The following is a 22383-nucleotide window of genomic DNA, read 5'->3' as shown; positions in this document are numbered from 1 at the left end:
TCGTAGAAATGATAGATTAAAGAAAATGTACAACGAAAATTTCATGAATTGAAATGTGAGCAGAGGAAGCAGCTGGTTTTACACTTACTCCTTGGAAACTGATGAAAAGGGGGGAAATTAGTGAACAGATTCTCAAGGAAGAAAAAAGGCTAAATTAATTGAAAATTTATCAAATATAATCAACTCATGTAGCCAGCCCTTTGCTTGAGTATCTTCACCAAGCTGTTTAGGACAAAACATTTGAAAGTCCAATAGGGATAAAGGTCAGTGAGCTCAGAAAATTATGCAGTTATTGTATTCGGAAGCAGAAGTTTCCTGTCAAGGATGAATTCAGAGTGGATAGGAGAATGGGGATGGATGAGCAAATGATAACGGTCGTATTTCCCATTGGCGAATGTCTTGGCGGAGCACCAAACTCATCACCCAGGATCCACGCATTCTTTCAGACAGAGATGGTGACAAACTTTCCCTTTATAATTAAGGCAGATTTTCTTCTTGACCATCAAGGGAAACAATTCTCCTGGACAAGTAGAATCAGGGGTTCTTGATTTCTTGCCTGCTGCATTTGCTAATGCATTTCTCTTTCTTGGTAACCATTACAGATCTTGTAATTCCAGGTTCTTGCCTGTCAAACCATCTCGCTAGGAAGAACGGAATATTGTCAGGAAGTCTTCTTGACACACATTTTGCCTTTTATGGTTCTGCAAGGAGATGGAGTGGTCTGGAGGAATTAAAGAGTAGGATTGAGTTGCTACTTTCTGAGCTGATCAAGCTGGCCTTTGAGCAAGTGATCGATCTTTCATTACGTTAATTACTGTTTACTATAATGTTTCATTGTGCTTAGCAGTTTTAAATATTCGCTAAAAGGTAGCTTAATCAACTAATGTCTTCAGCTTCTGACGAGCAATTTGATCCTATTTGTGATCATTTAGTTAAGTACTTCTCAATTTTTTTTTTTTTTTTTTTTTTGTTTGATCTTTTTTGTTGTACATAATTAAGAACAACGTCCCAATGCATATATATCAGGCAAGAGAGCTTTTCCAACTGTAATCACAATGTACATCTCTACTGATTTACATTGGGACACAAATTTTGGTCTAAGGGACATGAATTAGAGAGTCATGATCCAGAATTGCAGGAAAATGAAAATCTCATGGCCAAGAACAAGAAAGAGACCGAAGGAAAAGTACGAAAATAATAACTATCACTCTTCTTGCTCATTCCTAGCGAAAATCACTCAAGCCAACGCATTCTCTTACATGCAGCTTCATCCTGCACGACTGTATAGGTGCAACCCCCACCCTGCAGGTTAATTAACTTGACAAGTGATTAGGTGTGGTGGCTTGGAGATTTTGAACCGAAGGCCTCTTGGAACTGCAGCTCTGATATCATGTTAGAGAAACACTAGACCCCAACCGCTGTCACGGAATGGATCAACAATGTATATCAAGCTCACAGTTCCCTGCGTGATCAAGTGGCTGCAGATTTCTCGGCCAGATAGGTGGCTCTGTCGTGGCCACCACTGCAACCTAGGTAGTAGCATCCTTTAATGTGCAATAGATTCTTTACTCCGAATCCATTTTGTACTCTTCTCCTTCTCCTTCCTTTCTTCTTTGTCTTTGTTACCTGGCCCTGAAACATGGCATGAAACATTTCAGAACAAGATCACAAACTTTATCTGCTTAATTAGTCCATTTTTTTCTTGTAAGATATTTACGTCGTGGTGATCAGTCGTTGACACTAGGCTATCAACACTGCAGTCTGCAGACGCAGCACTTGGCGATTTCTTGTGCTTGATATCCTCATCCATTGTGCTGTCGTACTTGCCTGCATTTGTATGCATCAATTCCAAAAATGTTCATATTTTTTTCTCAAATACTTAATGTGCTACAAAAAAGTTGCATCCAATTTTCCGTGTAAAAACTTACTGCTATCATTTTCAATTTCCAGAGCTTCCATGCAATAAATTTTAAAACTTGGCGACGCGGGACACATAAAAAATTCTCTGTTTCTCTGCATACCATCTTCATTATCTTCGTCCTCTTCCTCTCCCTCTGTGGTATCCTCCATTGCAAAAACCCCTCCTATATACACATTCACACTCTTTGGCCCTTTATGATCTTCAACACTACACTCCGTCCCATCTCTCTTAATTTGCTCCTTCTTTTGGTCCTCATCGTCAACCTGTTTTGTACCCTTGTCACACTCCGGCGAGATTGGTGCAACCTTGGACTTGTTCTCCAATGTTGGTGGTATCTTCGGACATGTTATTTTGTCAGACTCTGGTGAAGACTGCGGCGTATGAAGGAGAGAGTTATCAACCTCCTCCTGTGCAGAGTCCTTAAGTAGCTGTTTCTTGGAGAGAGTACTAGCGGCCTTTAGCTTTCGTGCCTTGGACCGGCTCTTCATCTCCTCAAAGCGTCTCTGCAAGAGGGAAAGGATCCTAGGAGGCACAGCCTCGGCTTCTGGGGTGAGCTTTGAACTTTGGTCACCCATTGGAGAGGACAACAATGGGGGATTGCGGCCACAAACGGTAGGAAGATAAGAAGTAGAAGATAATTAGATTTGGAAAATTATGAGCTAGAAGGGAGAATATGAAGGCGATGGGTCAAAGGCAGTTAATTAGTTATAGGATAAAACTTCATGTTCCTTGACAGTTAGGCAACCAAAAAATAATAATAATGCAAATATTTGGTTTGATTAACTGTAATAATATGGTTTGAGATTTGGTTTGGTTAATTATAGAAAAATATTGGGTTTTGCAAACAAACTTACTATATTTGTAATTTTGTGGTTGTGGAATTTTTTTTTGTTTTGGGGCCATGTATTTCGAATGTTGAAAGAGTAATCCGCAGTGCCTGGCAACAATGTATGTCAGCTCATGTTTATCGCTGCCAACAGTGTGTTGCCAGCTTCAACAAAATCTCAATTCTAAACCCTAATTAGGGCAAAGCATTCTGTTAGAGGCGAATTTTACGTTCAAATACATTTTGATTGGAAATGTAATGTCATATAATTAGTCAATAGTGGAGCTAGAAATTATATACTTTCAGCTTTAAACTTCAAATCTTTTCTTGACATATCAAGCTAATTTTTTCGCCATGTTACAAAATCTCCTTATTTTTTTTTCACTCTCTTTTCTAAGTTTTTATTTTGTATAAATAATGATCTATTACTCATTCAAATTAAGGGAACATATACAACTCAACTAAGTTTTAGACATTAGAGCGAATGAAAAAACAAAGAAGATTAAGAACTCAAGGAACTTTGCAACTATTTTAATAAGAATATTGTTTTTCTAGAGAGTAGTTTCAACATATATGTCTTATTAACTCTCCTCTAAAAAATTAGAACTCGACAGGACTAGCTTCCACTCTTTCAATCTCGTCCGTCCCAGCCAGCAATTGGGCGAACGAAAACCATTTGGCCATTAGATACCCATCTAGCTAAAATGGTGCATATCCAACGGCCAAGAATTCATGGGCTGATGGTGCAAATCCGGTTTTACCAAATTCCCATCCAAATATAATTATTTAGAGAAGAAGAAATCTCAAGTTTGGATTTTTTTTTTCTCGGAATAAAAACTAAAGGTTTTGTCATGTGATTCTAGCTGCTGGCATAGCTTTCATTTTGGACCCGGTGCTCTCCAAAGAAGGATTTTCTTTATGCAAAGTTGATATATATGCTTTGCTTCTTTTTTAGCCCTCTCTCTCTTATCATCCTGACCTCTTTGAAAAATCAATTACCTTTGAAATGAAAAGCTAGAGATTCCTGTAGCAATAAGCCCTTCCCCTTATCTTTTTACGAGAATGCCTCATTACATTGGCGAGACCTCACGTTCAATTATTGGTAGCCTATTGTGAGACTAAGTTCATCCCTTTTCCTTTTAGTATAGATAATATTGTTTGTTAAAAAAAATAATCATTTGACAACTAATTTAATCACATTATTATCCGCGTGCGAAAGACTTTTTTTATAATCGGCATTATACGCCTCATAAGATGTTTTGAACGTGTTTAAAAATAGAGAAAATCATATTGCATGAACAAGTGATTGAATCATATTATTGTTAGCCTATTGTGAGGTACTAATTAAAAAAACAGTACAAAAAAATAATTATTTAAAAAACATTGTTAAAATTATGAAAATGCCTCTGCATTATTTGAATAACGGTGTGTTACACGCGACTTACACGTTTTAAATGTATTTATATGCGTAAATTGGCAAAAGGAAAATCAAATATTTGAAGTAAATGAATAATGTTAGATCACGCTAGAAGAAACCCCTCATAAACCAATTAAAGTAGCTGAATTCACATAATAAAATTGGTCTCTATAAAATTTACATTAAGAATAGAGAAAATAATATTTAATAAACAATTGATTGAATCACATTATTACTAGCCCATTGCGAGGCTAAGCTCACCCCCCTTAGTGTAGATAATATCGTTTGTTAAAAAAAAAATCATTTGACAATTAATTTAATCACATTATTATTTTTTTATAATCGGCATTACATGCATCTTAAGATGTTTTGAATGTGTTTAAAAATAGAGAAAATAATATTTAATAAACAATTGATTGAATTACATTATTGCTAGCTCATTGTAACGCTAAACCCACCCCCTCCACCTTAGTATAGATAATATCGTTTGTTAAAAAAAAAAAAAAAGCAATCATTTGACAACTTATTTAATCATATTATTATCCGTGTGAGAAAGACATTTTTTTATAACTGACATTACAGGTCTCTTAAGATGTTTTGAACGTATTTAAAAATACAAAGATTGAATCATATTATTGCTAGCCTAGAATCGGAATTCGAGACAGTGAGAAGGGTTGGAGGTTCGGGTAAAGGTGGAGGCTCAATTACACGAGAATCCCCGCGAACCCTGGAACTAGCCCGATATTCTTGTGCAACAAGGGAAGCAAGTACTGATTAAAAAAAATACCAAAAAATTTATTATTAAAAAAATACTATTAAAATGATGAAAATGCTTCTGTCTTATTTGATACATTATTTTGGGATGCTTTTGAAATTTTTTTATCTTAGGGGTATTTTTATCCAAATATTTTTGTTGAAGCTTGATGACACCAAAATCACTATTCACTTTTCAATTGACTTTACATATAGAAGATTACCATGCATGTTATACTGTCAAAGAAGAGAGAAAAAACTTGTAGAGAACGTCATGAATTGTTAGGGCAGCTTTCACAAGAATATTAGACGCTCGGTATTGTGGTCCCGCACCCGGTATAAAAGATGCCCTAATTGGGTAGCCCTAGCTATATTAATTTTTTCTCCAAAGGAGGATGCTGAGAATCGGGTTCAGTATTATAAACGTTGCCAACTTTTACATCCACCAGTCTCTCAGAACACTAAAGTTTCTGGAAGTACTTTAATATCTTCCAAGAAAAAGAGATTCATTTCCTTTCATGATCGAACACGACACAAGAAGAACGACGCTACATTTAATTAACATGATCAAAATTTAGGGCAGCTACTGATTTCTTCACCACATTCTTCCCTTGGGGAAGTTACTTCTGTGATCCCAGTTGAACTTGAACAAGAGGAGGAAGAAGATGCAGGATTCGCATTATTGTTAACTTCGATGCTGTTGTAATTCACCACAATCTCCTCATCTATCTTGCCACTTCTTTTCTTAGAAAAAACCCGACACAAAACCCAATTTCCTTTTGGCGTTAAAGCATTCTGCATAAAATTAGTTAGAGTGTCAACTGATGTTTTTTTTTCCTATAATAAGATGATATATATTCTAATCTACAAGTAGTGGGGGGATTCGAACAGTTAAGTGCAAGGAGCCGGGCATACTGCCTTAACCAATTGGCTTAACCCACATGTTCATGTCAAATATCCTCCTGAATTATTGAGTTTGTGACAAACCTCGTTTTAAACTCACCTCAGTTGTGTGAATGGAAGCTGTAGTTTCTGCATTCACAAGGCAATATTCATGCATGACCCAGTCAGTCTTAGAAACATGTGGAGACTTCCCTCTGTAAAAAACTAGAGTCTTTTTCTTTCCCACAATATGATTCCTCCTTGAAGATACAATCCTCTTATCTGCGCCGGTTGCTTTCCAGTAACCGGAACTTGTCACCCTGTTGGCTCGGTTTCCATTCCGGTATTTTGATTCCTTGTTGCTGAAGAAATACCTCTCTTGTTCCAAATTACCTGGAAACGTACCACACATAAACTGTCAGTTTTTATAAGTGAAAAAAATGTCCAAAAAAATTTAGAACTAAGCGAAGTGATATATATATATGTATTGTGTGCTGACCTGGCAAATCCCAAGGATCATACATGCAAACGTTGATCTCAGGAATAATGGAAGCAGGAAGTGGGCATGAGAAGACTTTGCATCTCAGGTACTGAAAAACTAGCTCTTCATCTGTTGGTTGGAATCGGAAACCAGGAGGCAATCTGATCATCCCATTTCCGACAAATTTGAACTTGTCCATTATTTTGAAAAATGAAAAATGCAAAGGCCTTTGTTTCTTGGAACTTATTGGCCTCTGTCAAGAGATGAGCAAAATGTGAAGCAACCATGTTGAGTATTTATAGATAGAACAAGAGAAGAATTTGGAGAGAGAGTATCTTTTTGAGCGGTTGTACAAAAAAAGAAACGAAAAATGATTCCTAACGGTGTGAATATAGAAAGGGACAACAGTACTATTACAGTATTACTGGATGAATACTTTTGATGTTTGACAATTAAAAAATAGTTAATTTGTTTATTTTCAAACAACTGGTGCTGCTAGCAGTGAATCACGACACACTTGTGCTATGTTTGGACGAGGAATTTTAAAACTTTATGACATTTTAATTAGACTCAATCGTTAAAAATGCACTATAAAAACACTAGCAACATAAACTACTCAAGCACTAGAAATTTACTATAAAAACATTACAAATGTACTAGTTACCAAAAACGCTAAATAAAAGATTTTTCAAATTGACACTTTGAAATATGTCATTTCAAAATTTTGTATTTAGTCACTTTCAAGTTGTTTTGTCTAATTTTATAGGTGCATCATAATAAATTTGTTATAAGTTTACGAAATTTTTAAATTTCTCATCCAAACGCATCATTATAAAATTAAGAGTTAAAAAAACACTAAATTTATTGTGCAATAATAGTCGAGTATAAGAAAAGTTGGTACAATAACATTTGAGTTTATGAGTTTTTTGCTTTAAAACGGGACTTTAAGCGTTTTTAATTATAAAATGAAGTTTTTGTGAAGCTTTATATCGATATAGCAACCCTTAAAAGCAAATTCTTACATCTCGATGTCCTTGTGTTAACAAGCAAGTAATCAAAGAGCATTGAGCTAACTAGTGAGTCTTTTTGATCTTCGAAAGAGTGGACTGCCGTGGTGAAGTTACCAACTTTTTTTTTTTTCCCTAGAAAAAAAAAAAAAACACCATTGAGCTAATCAGTTATATTATATTTGGAGTTGATGAGGCCTTGTTGAAATTTTTTGAGGTAAGGACACATTACTCATTATTAATCGAAATGGACTGGTGATGTATTTCTCATTCATATGAAGTCATCCGATGTCATACTTAACTCATTACCTAGATGGAAAAACACATAAACTGTTAGTAAACTATGTGAAAGGAACATATGAAAAAACACACAAAATTATTTACCTCAAGTGATGTTGGAAAAAACATAAATAAAGAAAATTATTAGGGAATTGAGGAATTTATATTTTTGTACTATACACGATGTAGCAAGGAATATATGTTATGTCAATTCCTTGAATGTAATCTCTCTAACATTAATCATATATAAAGGGGACCAATATCTCTTGAACTATAGGTTTTACTGCAAATTGCATCAATGTGCCACCTCAGTTGAAATGTTATTGTAGTGTGCCACTCCTATGCAAACAAGATTATCTCGTTTTACCGCATTTTTTATTATATTAAAGGAAACGAATTACAACCACCATGGGGTGGTTGAATGATTGGGAACGAATTTCAGATCCTTCTTCTACACGGCATGTCATGTGTTCTACTTCTGGTGTGTATGATCCACACGATTGTGGTCAGGGAGAGAGCTGAAAATGCCTCTGTGAGTCCCCACCCTCAAAAGGGTGGACTGCTGTGACGAGACCACCAGTTGGTTCCATTTTTTTTAAACAAAATGAATTACAAATAGAAAATATACAATTATAATTTGATAGTATATAATAAATATAAAACAATGGTTCAAAAAAATAAATATAATATATAAAATACATAGCCTAATTTCGTTTAAAAAGTTGCACGTTATTCATACATGTCTCTTTGAAAAAGTGTTTTAATGTTTGAAATGTCGATAGTACATACTTGCTTTAAAAGGATATTGTCTCAAGTACATGAAACGTCCGAAAAAGAAACTAAGCCAAGTAAAACCTAAAGTTCATGATAACTTGGTAAATCAAATTATCCCCATACAAAAGTTTGGTTATGTTGAGTAACTGTCTCTCTAAAAGCAAAACCATATATGCATGCAATAACTGAGCTACTGAGCTACGTTCATTACGATACAATTAATTATGTTATGCAGCAATAAAAGTAAAACCATATATGCATGCAATAACTGAGCTACGTTCATTACGATACAGTTAATCCCAAATCATTTACAGTAGACAATATCTTGATTCGTCATCAGATCACTCATCGATTACATTTTCTTTTGGTTGTTCTTCAAATTAAAATTTTCTTTTTAGTGGTTTGGACTAATTAGTTTACTACTAGCTACTGTTAGGAGTATTAAGATTTTATGGTTATGGAATTGACATGTGTCAAGAAATTAAGAAGTTAGCTAAATTTGTTGTGATTGTAGCTCAGAGTGCAAGCTACTATAGCTATTATATATAGCTTGTAATAAACAGTTGTAACTAACAAGAAAGATTAATACATTTCCAAAGATTCCTTCTCTCTCTAAACCCTCTCAATCTTCTTCTCTCTCTGCATAACAATTCTTACCAAATCCTTCAATGATTTACATGGTATCATCGCGGGAACAAGCATAAAAGCTTGATGGTTCTTCGATCTTGGTTTCATCTACTTCCGCTACATCTCAAGTTTCCTCTGTAATATTTTGATTCTTTCTGGTAAATTTGGTGCTTCGTCTTCACCCTTTCTTCTGATTATGCATTCTACAAAGTGTACACACCAAGTGTTTATGGTTTGTTCTCTGTCAAGATTACTTCAAGATTTCGTTACAATCTGCAACAATGGTGACAACTTCTCAATTACATATTCTCCAATCTTCCAATCACTTTATTGATTTCATCTGTTTCCAGCTCGGTAAACATGAAATTGGATGATACAAATTCTTTGGCTTGGCATTTCCAGATGTAGTTACTTCTTGAAGGTCATAGCATCATTGGGTTTGTTAATGGCTCAACAACCTGTCCTGCCCAGTTTAGTCAAGAATCTTCTGATAACCTTGCAGTCTTATTTGGTGATTCCTCCACAAGGGTACCATCAGATGAATACAAAATTTGGAAGATGCATGATAAAGCATTAATGCAGCTAATCACTGCAACTTTGTCTCCTGCTGCAATTTCCTATGCAATTGGCAATACCAGTTCCAAAGATTTATGGACTTGGCTTAAAGAACAGTTCTCTACAGTCACAAGAACAGGCACCTTTCAACTCAAATCCAAGATTCATACTATAAAGAAGGGTAATGATTCCATCACACTATATTTGCAAAAAATTAAAGAAGCAAGAGATTTCTTGACTGATGTTGGTGTATTCTTTGAGGATAATGATATTGTGATTCTTACACTAAATGGTTTACCTGTTGAATTCAATACAATAAGATCTGTGATTAGGGGTCATGAAACTGTGATATCGTTGAAAGATCTTCGATCTCAACTACTTGCTGAAGAAACTTTGCTTGAAAATGTATCTACATCACCTGTGTTATCTGCACTCATGGCACAAAACAATGGTTTTACTTCCAAGAATCAATCTTTTTCCAACTCTGGTGGCAACCATGTCAGTCCCAGCTCTAATGCATACAAGGCTTTCAACAACAACAACAAAGGCAGAAATCAGTTTAATTCCAACTTCAATTCGAAGTTTGGCAACGACAAGAATTTAATTCAAGTTCTGCTCCTGGAATTCTTGGTACATCACTACCAATATCATAAAACTATGGCTTTCAGGCTTAAACTTGCCAAATTTGTGGGAAAAACAATCATCTGGCCTCTACTTGTCGATTCAGGAATACAAATTCATCATAGGGATGTCAAATTTGTGGCAAGAACAACCATCTTGTTGATACTTGCAGGTATAGAAATACAGTTGTTTCTTTAGGTTGTCAAATATGTGGGAATCTCTATCACAGTGCAGAAACATGTTTTCAGAATACTTTTACTTCTCCCATGAATGCCATGCATGCTGCCACACCTAATGGTCATTACTATCAATTCTCAGTGCCATCTGCACCATCACAGCAACAGATCTGACTTACTGATTTAGGTGCCAATAATCACATGACTTCAGAATTGAGTAATCTCTCATTGGCAACCCCATATCCATCAAATGAGACAATCCAGACAGCTAATGGTGAAGGTTTAGCTATCTCTCACATTGGTTCAACTCTCCTCACAACTTAAATGAAGCCTATTAAGCTTAATTCTATTTTTTACGCCCCGAAACTGTCTCAAAACCTATTTTCTGTGCTATGATCTATTTGGATAATAATTGTTGGTTGATTTTCGATGCATTATCATTTTGGATTCAAGACATAGCCACAAGGAAGATACTCTACAATGGGCTGTGTAACAATGGATTGTACCCCATCATCTCACCAAGTTCTCATGCAGTCATCAATAAAGGGCAACTTGCAACTTTTCTTGGAAAACAAGTTACAATCAGTATTTGGCATAAGAGACTAGGTCATCCTTCTAATTCCATAGTCTCTCAAGTTTTAAGAACTTCGAATGTCTTCTGTGTTACTGATAGTATACCTTCATTGTGTCAAACATGTTTAGAGGGTAAATTTAGTAAACTGCCATTTTCTCCTTTAGTTGCAAAGTGTGGAAAACCTTTTGATATTGTACATAGTTAGTGTAATACCCTGAAAAATTTAGGTATATGAGTTTGATATTCATAATTATAAATATGTAGAGAAAATAGAAAATAAATCGATTTATGGTTAGAAAAATTTAATTGAAAATTTTTAAAATTTAATTACCAGAAATTATTATAATTTACGTTGTAAAATGTATCGATAAGTGAAAAAGATGAAAATGGCTCTAGTTGGTTTTACTTAATTATATGAGGACATATTTTATACTCATACATATTATATTATTTCTTGTTAAATGTGGATAGAGGTCGATCGTAGCAGCGCGTAGGCGAAAACTGTTTGTGAAACGAAGCTATAGCAAAGGAGTTATTAACGTTTAAACTTAATGACATTTTGGTAATTTTCCTTCATTCTAGAAGGCTTCAAATTTTTGGAGCAAAATCTGGGGAGCCACGTGTGTGGCCAAGATTGAAGGAAATGAGAGAAATGGACGGGGGAGATGGAAAAGAAAGGAGAGAAAATGGAGGAACCGGACCAATGAGAGGGGGGAGGTGAGGAATGGATGAATGAGAAGAGAGAACAAGGAGGGGAAAGGAGAGAAATGAAGTGCACTGGATCCTTTGACTCAGTTTCTGGGTGATCCGACCCGGTCTCTGGTGAATTTTCGACAAGAAATCGTTGATTTTTCTGGCGAATTGACCGACACCACCACCTGTACTCGACCCCACGACCCTCCCTCTACCATTTCCACCCCAAACCAGATGAGATTTGGTTTCATTTCGCGAAAAATAGCACCGGTGGGTGCGACGAGTCTCATGGCGGTGATCTGCCATTCCTGAAGCAAACTCAGCCAACCACCACCGGCCTCAGATGTCTCTTAAGCCCAGGAACAAACCCCAAACAAGTTTGGGGGTGGCGGAGCTTCGAATTCGACGGATCGAGGTTCACCCACTTTCGGGGTTTCCGGCGGACCAAGGGTGATTTGAGGTGTTTCCTGGCCGAATTGGCTTTCGGCCCAGGTATGAAAGTTGTTGCTCTCATTGAACTATATTTTCCTGTAAAATTTGGTAATTTTTAGAGTTAGTTGGAAAATTGGGTTTCCGTTCGTCGGAAACCGCCACCCGCGACAGTGCATGGCTAGTGGGCCGGCGTTGCTTTTTCATGCAAATTTTGATATTTTTTTAGGGAGTTTTAACGAAAAGCCCATGGTACTGTTCACTTTAACGAAAAACCACATTTTTACACTAAAAAATCAAACCTGGTACTATTCATTTTACCCTTTATTTTGTCCTTATCGTTAAAACTCAAAGTTTCCAAGCCCTTTTCATTAATTTTCCTTATTTTTTTAATTCGTAATTGGTACCCATGTGTTGTGATTCAATAGTGAAAGCTAATGTTGAGTATTTCTATTGCTAGAATATTTTCGAAAATGGATAAAACAATGAATTGTGAACTACGATTGACTTGATCCCTCCAAAGGTATGTAGGCAATCTAACGAGAAGTTAGATGCAACCATAAAATAAATGAGATTAAATTTTAGTGGAAAATCATTAAAGAAAGAAATGTTAGAGTGGTTATTAACATAAAGGTTAACAATGACATTTTTGGTCTACCACTAAATGAAATTTCAGAAATAAATTGGCGGGGCGTTACATGATGTGTGGGGCCCTGATCCTTGTGTGTCTTTAGAAAGATTCAAATACTATATGACTTTCATTGATCATTGTACCAATTATTGTTGGATTTTCTCCATATGCAATAAAAGTGATGTTTCTACAACATTTGCTTCCTTTTACAATTTCATTTTAAACCAGTTTCATACATCCAGAAAAACTCTCCAAAGTGAAGGTGGTGGTGAATATATAAGTAAAGCATTTCAAAAGTTACTTTCTGATAAAAGAGTGAGCCATCAAATGTCATGTCCTCATACACTAGAACAGAATAGGATAGCGAAGAGAAAACAAAGACATATTATTGAAACATCCATGACTTTGTTACAATCTGCTTCATTACTATCTTAGTTTTGGTCTTTTGCTTGTCAAACCTCAGTATACTTAATCAACAGAATGTCATCCCCTACATTAGACAATAAATCACCATTTGAATTGTTGCATAATTCGATACCTGAGATCCAACATTTGATAGTATTTGGCTGTTCTTATTACCCTTGGTTAAGACCATACAACAAGACCAAATTAGAACCCAGAACAACAAAGTGTGTCTTTTTGGGGTATGCATCCAAGTATAAAGGGTATCTTTGCTATGATGTATCTAGAAAGAAAATTCATATCTCTAGACATGTGATATTTGATGAGATAGAGTTTCCTTACCAATCTTTGGTTCCCAAACATCACTTTGTCACTACTACACCACTACCATCACTCATACAAACACCAATTCCAATACCAGATCACAATAATGTCCTTGTTTTGCCAAAACCACAAAATCACTTCACATTGGGTTCCTCACTAGGTCCCACACAATTAGGTTCAGCTTCTATACCTAGTTCCATGCCAAATACTGTTATCAATCAAGCTTCAGAAGACTCCACTACATTTCCAGTTACAGTTTCAAGTTCAAATTCAGAAGATTCAAGTCGCAGTCAATCCATTACTGCACCAACAACATAGCCCTTGTCTCTTACACTCTCTGTGGTACTTGAATTCCAACGTAAACACTTGCAAGTAGTTCTATCTATTCCTCCAATCAATCTTCACCCTATGCATACAAGGTCAAAGAATGGCATCTCAAAGAAAATTGCTCTACTTGCTGTTGTCCATGAAAATGGAGGAGTTAATTTAAGTCAAGTTGAACCTGCAACATATAAGTCTGCATTAAAATCCCCAATATGGTATGAGGCTATGAAAGATGAGATTTCAGCTTTACACAACCAAGGTGCATGGTCATTGGTTCCTCTACCACATCACAAGAACTTAATAGGTTGCAAATGGGTCTTTAAGATCAAGAAGAATGTTGATGGTTCAATTGGGAGATATAAAGCAAGATTGGTGGTAAATGGTTTAATCAAGAAGAAAGTATTGACTATGGACAGACTTTTAGCCCAGTTGTTAAACCTACAACAGTGAGATTAGTTTTAACCTTATCTGCACACTTTGGCTGGACATTGAGACAATTGGATGTGAAAAATGCCTTTCTACATGGCATCTTGCAATAAGAGGTGTACATGGCACAACCACCTGGATTTGTTGATACCAAACATGGAGACTATGTTTTCAAATTACATAAATCCTTATATGGATTGAAACAGGCACCAAGGGCATGGAATGAGAGATTCACTAGTTTTCTACCATCTTTGGGGTACATATGCAAATTCATCATTGTTTGTGAAAACTGTTGGTAGTTCTGTGGTGATCTTGCTATTATATATTGATGACATCATTATAATAGGAAGTGCAACACAAGCAATCACTAAGGTTATTCAATCTCTTACTCAAGAATTTGATATCAAAGACTTGGGATCACTTCATTACTTTTTGGGGATCCAAATTATGCAGAAGAAGAATGGTTTATTCCTATCTCAAGACAAGTATGTCATAGATTTGTTAACCAAGTTTGAAATGTTGTCTAAACCATGTGCTACTCCATGTTTGCCTTACAATAGATTGCTCAAAGATGATGGAAAGCCTTATAATATCCCTGCCCTATATAGAAGTTTGGTTGGTGCCCTCCAATACTTAACATTCACTAGGCCTGACATTGCTTTTGTAGTGCATCAAGTATGTCAATTTATGCAAAACCCTATGGAGTCGCATTTCATGGCTGTTAAAAGAATTCTCAGATACTTAAAAGCTACTCAAGGTTGTGGTATTCATTATGTCAAAGGTTCACTGGATGTAATAGCATATAGTGATGCAGATTGGGCAAGAGACCCTAATGATAGAAGATCAACCACTGGAATGGTTGTGTTTCTGGGGTCTAATCTCATTTCATGGTCATCTAAGAAACAAAACATTGTTTCTTAATCATAAACTGAAGCTGAATATCGAGCTTTGTTAACCACAACAGCTAAAATCGATTGGATCAAACAACTGTTGGTTTTTCTGCCTGTTCCATTTTCTGATAAACCACTCCTCTTTTGTGATAACTTATCTGCAATAGCCCTTAGTTGCAATCCAATTCAACATCAACACACTAAGCACAATGAGAATGATGTGCATTTTGTTTTAGAGATGGTAGCAAAACAGCAACTGCAGGTGCATTTCGTGTCTTCGAATGAACAGTTTGCTGATATACTTACAAAAGGATCTTTGCACCACTATTTCAGACACGTTGTGCCAATCTCAAGGTCAATTTCTTTGCTATTGAGCTTAAGGGAGGATGTTAGGAGTATTAAGATTCTATGGCTATGGAATTGACATGTGTCAAGAGATTAAGAAGTCAGTTAAGTTTGTTGTGATTGTAGCTTAGAGTGCAAGCTACTATAGCTATTATTAGGCCTGGCAAACGGGTCGTGTCTATCGTGTTCGTGTCGTTTTCGTGTAACACTTGTTATCTTAACGGGTCCTTAACAGGTCGTGTCACTTTACCCAACAGGTAAAGTGACCCGACCCGTTATGACCCGTTAAGAAAAAAATATATTTTTTTAAAATTTGCACATACCACACATTGCCACATAAATATTACTTCAAAACATTAAAACATTTCTCGTTCAAGTACTATATCTACACTCGAAAATCCAAGCATATACAAACAATTTTGACGGTTTGGATCGTTGAAATTAGTTTTGGAGAATTCGTAAAACGATAGATTGACTAACACTTAGAGTTTATTTATACTTTCATTAAGTATAACATAAGATTTTGTGGTATCCACTTGTGTAAATATTTTAAATTGAAGATCGAATTCATTCATTGTATTCATATAGGGTCAAGGAGTGTAGTTATAAAAAATCATCAAAATCAGAGTTAAAATAACCGTTAAATCGTGATTTTTCGTTTATAACCGTTGAAAAGTTTTGTCCCGTTACTTGATCTCTGAATGTTTATTTTTTGTGATTTTTTGGTGATGTGATCTCCAAGCATATACAAACAATTTTGACGGTTTGGATCGTTGAAATTAGTTTTGGAGAATTCGTAAAACGATAGATTGACTTACACTTAGAGTTTATTTATACTTTCATTAAGTATAACATAAGATTTTGTGGTATCCACTTGTGTAAATATTTTAAATTGAAGATCGAATTCATTCATTGTATTCATATAGGGTCAAGGAGTGTAGTTATAAAAAATCATCAAAATCGGAGTTAAAATAACCGTTAAATCGTGATTTTTCGTTTATAACCGTTGGAAAGCTTTGTCCCGTTACTTGATCTCTGAATGTTTATTTTTTATGATTTTTTGTTGATGTGATCTCAAAGCATATACAAACAAGTTTGACGGTTGGGATTGTTGAAATTAGTTTTGGAGAATTCGTATGCCATCAATCAAGTTCCGTGTGTGTGAGTGTATAATTATATATATATATATATATATATATATTAAGTAGATTTAAATCTATTTATTTTGTATGTATAAATTATAATTGACTGGTTCACGGAATAGTACATACATCACGTGTCACGTGTGTCATTATAAAAATAGTGAGATATGTCATGACAGTCATGTGTGTGATAAAAAATTAATAACTTTAAAAAAAAAAAAAATCTCATCACTTCTATTAATTTTCATTTTTCCCTCTCTTTTTTGTTTCCTTTTCAACTTTTTCTTATCATTTTCACTTTTCCCTCCAATATCTTTTCCTAATTCCCTCACTTTTTTGTTTTATTTTCAACTTTTCTTAACATTTTCATTTTCCCTCCATTTTTTTCTTTTCAAAAAGGACGGCAAGTTGGCAACGGCAAGAAATTGATTATTGAAATTTGAATGGAAAGAAATCACATCAAATTTCAATGGATGCAAAATCATGCAATGCATCATGCATATTAAATTATTAATTAATAATTATTATAGTTTTTATAAAATTTAATATATATATATATATATATAATTATTATAGATAGACTTAATATTTTGGGGGTATAATTATTATAGTATATATAATTATTATAAAATTTATAGTTAATTTAATATATATATATATATATATTTATTTATTATAATTTTTAGGGGTATAAAATTGTAAAATTAATGTGTATAATTATTACAATATTTTTTTAGGGTTATAAAATTATAAAAATAATATTCTGCTTATCGTGTATCGTGTTAACCACGTGTATACCCGAACCAACCCGTTATCTTAACAGGTGCTTATCGGGTTACCCGATAACGACCCGATTCGTTATCGTGTCGACCTAAACACCTGTTAATTTCGTGTCGTGTCGAGTTATCGGGTCGTGTCAGAAATTGCCAGGCCTAGCTATTATATATAGCTTGTAATAAACAGTTGTACCTAACAAAAAAGATTAATACATTTCCAAAGATACCTTCTCTCTCTAAACCCTCTCAATCTTCTTTCTTCTCTCTGTGCATAACAATTCTTGCCAAATCCTTCAATGGTTTACAGCTACTTACTTTCTTTTGAAATATGGATGGCTGACACATAAAGCTTCATAGCCGCACAAAAGATCAAAGATTTTTGTTCTATTTTTTCTTTGAACAATTGTTTGAATGAAAGGAGCCAGAAAAAGAACCTGCTTTTATGGAAAGCTATCCAGCTGAAAAACCTTAGAGAGCTAGTCAAACTTAGATTGGTGCTTTTCTTCATCGTGAAGATGTCCTCTCTTTCGATGCGTGCAAAGTTGATTTAAAGATCTTCTGATTCCTGAAAAAGCACCCTATTTCGTTAAAACAATGTCTCTAGCCAAGTGCTTATCCTAAAAGCGCAGCACCGAAAAGTAAACATGCTTATTTTGTTGTGTTATCTTTAATGGTAATGTCTTATGGCTTCACCCATGGGCCTCAATTTTTGCTGCTCTCTTTTCTTTGAATCTAAAGAAGACCTGGGAAACGGGTCATATTTGTCGTGTTCGTGTCGCTTTTTTATCATGTTTATTACCTTAATGGGTTCTGTCATGTCAAACTCGTTATCTTAATGGGTTCTTAATTGGTGACCCAATAAAGACCTGATTCGTTAACGGGTCAAGTTGTTTTGTGTCAGGTTAACGGACAGGACCGACAGGTCATGCAAGAAATTGTCATGTTTAATGTCTAGATCTGGCAAACGATATCTTATAGGATGATCTGATAATGACCCGTTTTGTAAACGAATTCTTAACAGGTTACCTAATAACGACCCAACTCGTTAACATGTTAACTTGAAACTTATTGTTTTCGTGTCATTTCATGTCGGGTTAACATGTCATTCAAGAAATTGCTAGCCTTAATCTTAAGCAATAATTGGTTAATTTAATTCATTTGAGTCATGTATTTTTAAGGAGATGTGATTATTGGACCAAAGTTATAATGGTGAAAAAACAAGTTTATTTATGATTTGTATTAATTTTATAAGGTATATCTTGCAACTGTTTAGTATAAAAAAGTTTAACATTAAAGAAAAAGGAGTACAAATACTTAATGCATAAGAAAGTCTTTCAGAATTTGCTACTTTGCCTAAATTTCTACTTAAATTACCATGTGAATGTCAAACCATTGCATATAGCTTTAGTTAAATGCCTTTCATATACTTTTGCATAATCCATTAATCAGTTTTAACTAATTAATCTTGTTATACTGCAATTTGCTCAATTGTTTGTGGCCATTGTTTCGGTTGGAACTGGTCTTTATATGCGATTTTGTGTATTTATTTATTTTTTGGTTTTATGATTATGTGAAGGCAAGTCTTGGTATAACGGAAATGTTATTCCTTTATGACCAAAACGTCACAAATTTGAATTGTGGAAACAAGTTATTTGCAAAGTAAGAATAATGATGTGTACGATAGACGTTCTCCCTTTCGTATCTCACAAAGCAGAGAGCATTGTTGACTTATGATTGCTCTTTTGGTTTTACGATTATGTGTAGTTCGATTGCTGGAGACCGAGCTCTGCTCAACGTTCAAAAAATTTCCACGGCTACATGCGCTACATTTGATGACAAGGATGCTTGAGGAGGGACGATATTGCTCATTTAGGCTTATGGATAGTTTTAGGATTTTGGTTGATAAAGGTTTTGTAGGCTTAGCTTGAGATCATGCTTAATTTTATTAATGTGGGTGTAGTTTGCCTCTTGGACTCATTGATTCTTTCGCCCGTTTGGGTTTGATATTTGGCGTCATAGTTGCATGATTGAAATTATCTTATGATAATTTTGTATTACAAAGAAAAAGAGTACTAGGTTCATAGTTGCATGATTGAAATTATCTTATGATAATTTTGTATTACAAAGAAAAAGAGTACTAGGTTCATTACACATACAGAGTTTTTCTTCTTTGCAAACAAATCATAGTTTGATATATGTGCATAAACTTTTATTTTTGTACTTTTAATAAGTCACTTCATTAGAATTGTCGGTCTATAATTTTTAGTCAATACGAGATTACTTTTCTTTTTTGAAGAAACATTATTATCTACACTAAGAGGGACATGGTGAGATTAGTATCATAATAGACTAGGAATAACAAGGTTCAAATTCGCCTTTAGCGAGATTCGAACCTAAGATCCCTAACTTACAAGTGAAGAGGAATACCACTAAACTGTAGTACTAAGTGACATAAGAAATGACTTATTAAATATAAGGAGCTAAGTATTGCTCTTCGACAAACATGTTTCATATTTTATGATCAATCCTACGTTGCCATGTGTTTCGACAAAAAATTAGTAATCTTAATCTCAGCCCACATCCCCTTCTTTGGGCCTGAAAAAAAAAAAAAAAAAAAAACTTGCAGTACCCTAGTAAAAGCTTATAGACAGCCGAACCAGCTTTCATGCAAAATCTGGCCCAACAAGTTTTGTCCCTTATTTGTTGCTGGTCTCCCCCGAATGTTTCTAGGGTTTTTCAGAGCGTGTGAGACGGTGAGATTGTCCGCAAAGCTCAAGAATTTAGAAGGGTTTTGGCGGAATAGCGAGCACAAACTGCCATGGATCCTTCAGCAATGAACAACCCTGAACTGCTTAACTTCATTAACGTAAGTTCTATTATCCTTCTCCCTCTTTGGTTCCCGATAAAATTCACGAGGAAGAAAAGAAGGCCAGTTGCTTTTGATTTGAGCGGATTACAACTCTGAATATATTTGGGGATTTAGGGTTTTGGATTTGTTTTTGTATGTATATGTTTTGGAATGCATATATAATTTCACATAGATCTATACATGCTTGATTACCCATTTGAAAGCTGTAATTTTAGGCCTATGGATTATCCGTCAACTCTTTTGCTTTTATGAATTTGTATGCAAGTCTCGAGCAAACATTTTCTCCCTAATAATTAATAGTCTTAAGATGAGGGTGAGCCTTGGCGCAGTGGAAATGTTGCTCTTTTGTAGACGTTCCTCCCCCGACCTTCGCAAAGGTGGAGCCTTGTTGGCTTGGGGTCGCTAAACAAAAATTAAAATAGTCTTAAGATATTAATCGAGCCTTATGCATGAGTAATTGGCAGTTTTGGAGTATATTTTTCGTTATCGTACTATTTGGTTTTTGAAATAGTGTCAGGATGGAAATCTTTATCTTTCAGTGTATAGTTCAATGCTTCAATTCTTTAGGGTGACCGTCTTGAGCGACATTGTCGAATGCCTACAAATTGCTTCCAAATTTCGCCCCGGATTTCCATTTTGATGCTTAACATTGTGTGATAGCCGGTTACACCTGAATTCGAATTGATCTTTTCGTACTTCTTATCGGAGGAAAAAACATAAGCATAGAAGAATTTTATGAAGATATTGATGAATTGACGAATTGAGATGTCGCCTCTATAGCCTTGAAACTAAGTTCAAATGTTTTATCTTGATTGGATGTGTGTTGACTAATGTTCTGGCGATATCCTCTGTAGCTTTGTCAAAACAAAATAATGTTTTTCAAATTCTTGCGCAACCAATTGCTATGTGATTATTGCTGCGGTATACCTGTTTCTGGTGCTAGTTTGTTACTTTTCCGTCAATATACTTATGCCATTGATGGTTGATTTTTCTTAAACAACGCTGTGCTTGCTGTGCAGCAAGAGAAGGAAAGAGCAATGGTGAATGAGATGGTGGGAAAGCTTACGAATGTATGTTGGGACAAGTGCATCACTGGTACCCCCGGGAGCAAGTTCAGTTCCAGCGAGTCCGCTTGCCTGGCAAACTGCGCCCGCCGATATCTTGATATGAGTATGATTATTATGAAGCGTTTTCAGAGCATGCAATGAAGGCTTGGAAGTTTTCCGTGCTTTCTCAATTCCCTGACTTGGTCCATTTTTTGCTTCTCAAATCAGTTAAATTCAGTTGAAAATGTTCTGTAATGTTGGAAACGGATTCTTCCCCATTTCTTGAAACTATTGTATTCGATACCTCTTTTGTGATCACCGTGATGAATGCATTACATGTTGCGCCGGCAGCAGGGCTGTAAATTTGATGCTACGAGAGTTTGAAAATTTTTAGCGAGCAAAACACAATGTGTGAAATATGACTCAGAATCACGGGTATATCTACAAGCAAAGTAGTGGCCCGTCTGAAATGCTTTTGTAGAAAAGCATTTATGCTCACAACATAAGTGCTTTCTGCAAAATCGCTTATTCTTTTGAGGCACAACAAGCTTTTTAAGACAGATCCAAGTGCTTTTCGAAAATGCATTTGGAAGCACCCCCGAGGAACCACTTGATAGGCGCTTGCTTCTCTTTGAAAGCACTGCAACTGCAAGTGCCTTATAATCTAGAAAGTAGAAAAACTTGGAGCATGGATGTATTTTTCCTGCCAAATGTCTCTAAAAGCACTTTTGGAGTTTTGACTTTTGAGAGTGCCTTTCAGTCCTTTCAGATTTTTCTTTCTTGTATTTAAAATTCAAAAACCTTCAAGTTTTATACGTTATAATTCTAAAAAGCAAAATCAAAATTGCATTGCTTCCTTAAAAAGTAAAACAAATCACTCTTTGCGTAAAAAGCCAATATCTTAGAATTCACACAAACTTTTCTACTCTTTCTATCATTCCCTTCTCTCACAAACTTTTCCGATCGGATTTAAAGATTCGGCATACTTGAACCCTTGATACAGGGACAATGAATAAGTCCGTGGTGAATTTTACAGGTCTAATGGTGTACAAATACAATTCTCATCACCACATTCATTGTGGGAAATTGTATCCTCAATGACAATTGATCATACGGTATCTGAGAAGATATGTTTCCCGTTCGATTGGAATAGGTTGCGCTGCAAAAACAGCAGCGACAAAGTAAGATTAAAA

The 22383-nt window shown here is 35.3% G+C and overlaps 3 protein-coding genes across 3 annotated transcripts; 1 reads left to right on the top strand and 2 right to left on the bottom strand.

The window, feature by feature from the left end:
- Positions 1-1020: 1020 nt before the first annotated feature.
- Positions 1021-2575, bottom strand: LOC137709730 (uncharacterized). The gene is made up of 3 exons (XM_068448713.2): positions 1929-2575; positions 1718-1827; positions 1021-1632 (listed from the first exon to the last, which is right to left on the bottom strand). The coding sequence occupies exons 1-3, from the start codon at positions 2494-2496 to the stop codon at positions 1471-1473; spliced, it is 840 nt and encodes a 279-aa protein (XP_068304814.1). The 5' UTR covers positions 2497-2575; the 3' UTR covers positions 1021-1470.
- Positions 2576-5313: 2738 nt separating this feature from the next.
- LOC137711681 (NAC domain-containing protein 83) lies at positions 5314-6549 on the bottom strand. Its single transcript, XM_068450942.2, has 3 exons — positions 6299-6549; positions 5921-6192; positions 5314-5712 (listed from the first exon to the last, which is right to left on the bottom strand). The coding sequence occupies exons 1-3, from the start codon at positions 6477-6479 to the stop codon at positions 5485-5487; spliced, it is 681 nt and encodes a 226-aa protein (XP_068307043.2). The 5' UTR covers positions 6480-6549; the 3' UTR covers positions 5314-5484.
- Positions 6550-19949: 13400 nt separating this feature from the next.
- Positions 19950-21553, top strand: LOC137711333 (mitochondrial import inner membrane translocase subunit TIM8). The gene is made up of 2 exons (XM_068450563.2): positions 19950-20141; positions 21164-21553. The coding sequence occupies exons 1-2, from the start codon at positions 20094-20096 to the stop codon at positions 21350-21352; spliced, it is 237 nt and encodes a 78-aa protein (XP_068306664.1). The 5' UTR covers positions 19950-20093; the 3' UTR covers positions 21353-21553.
- Positions 21554-22383: the final 830 nt, after the last annotated feature.

Source organism: Pyrus communis, chromosome 6, assembly GCF_041283825.1.
Source record: "Pyrus communis isolate YQ-2024b chromosome 6, ASM4128382v1, whole genome shotgun sequence".
Classification (NCBI taxonomy): Eukaryota; Viridiplantae; Streptophyta; class Magnoliopsida; order Rosales; family Rosaceae; genus Pyrus; species Pyrus communis.
Note: the sequence above shows the minus strand (reverse complement) of the source record. Positions and strands in the feature narration are given on the sequence as shown.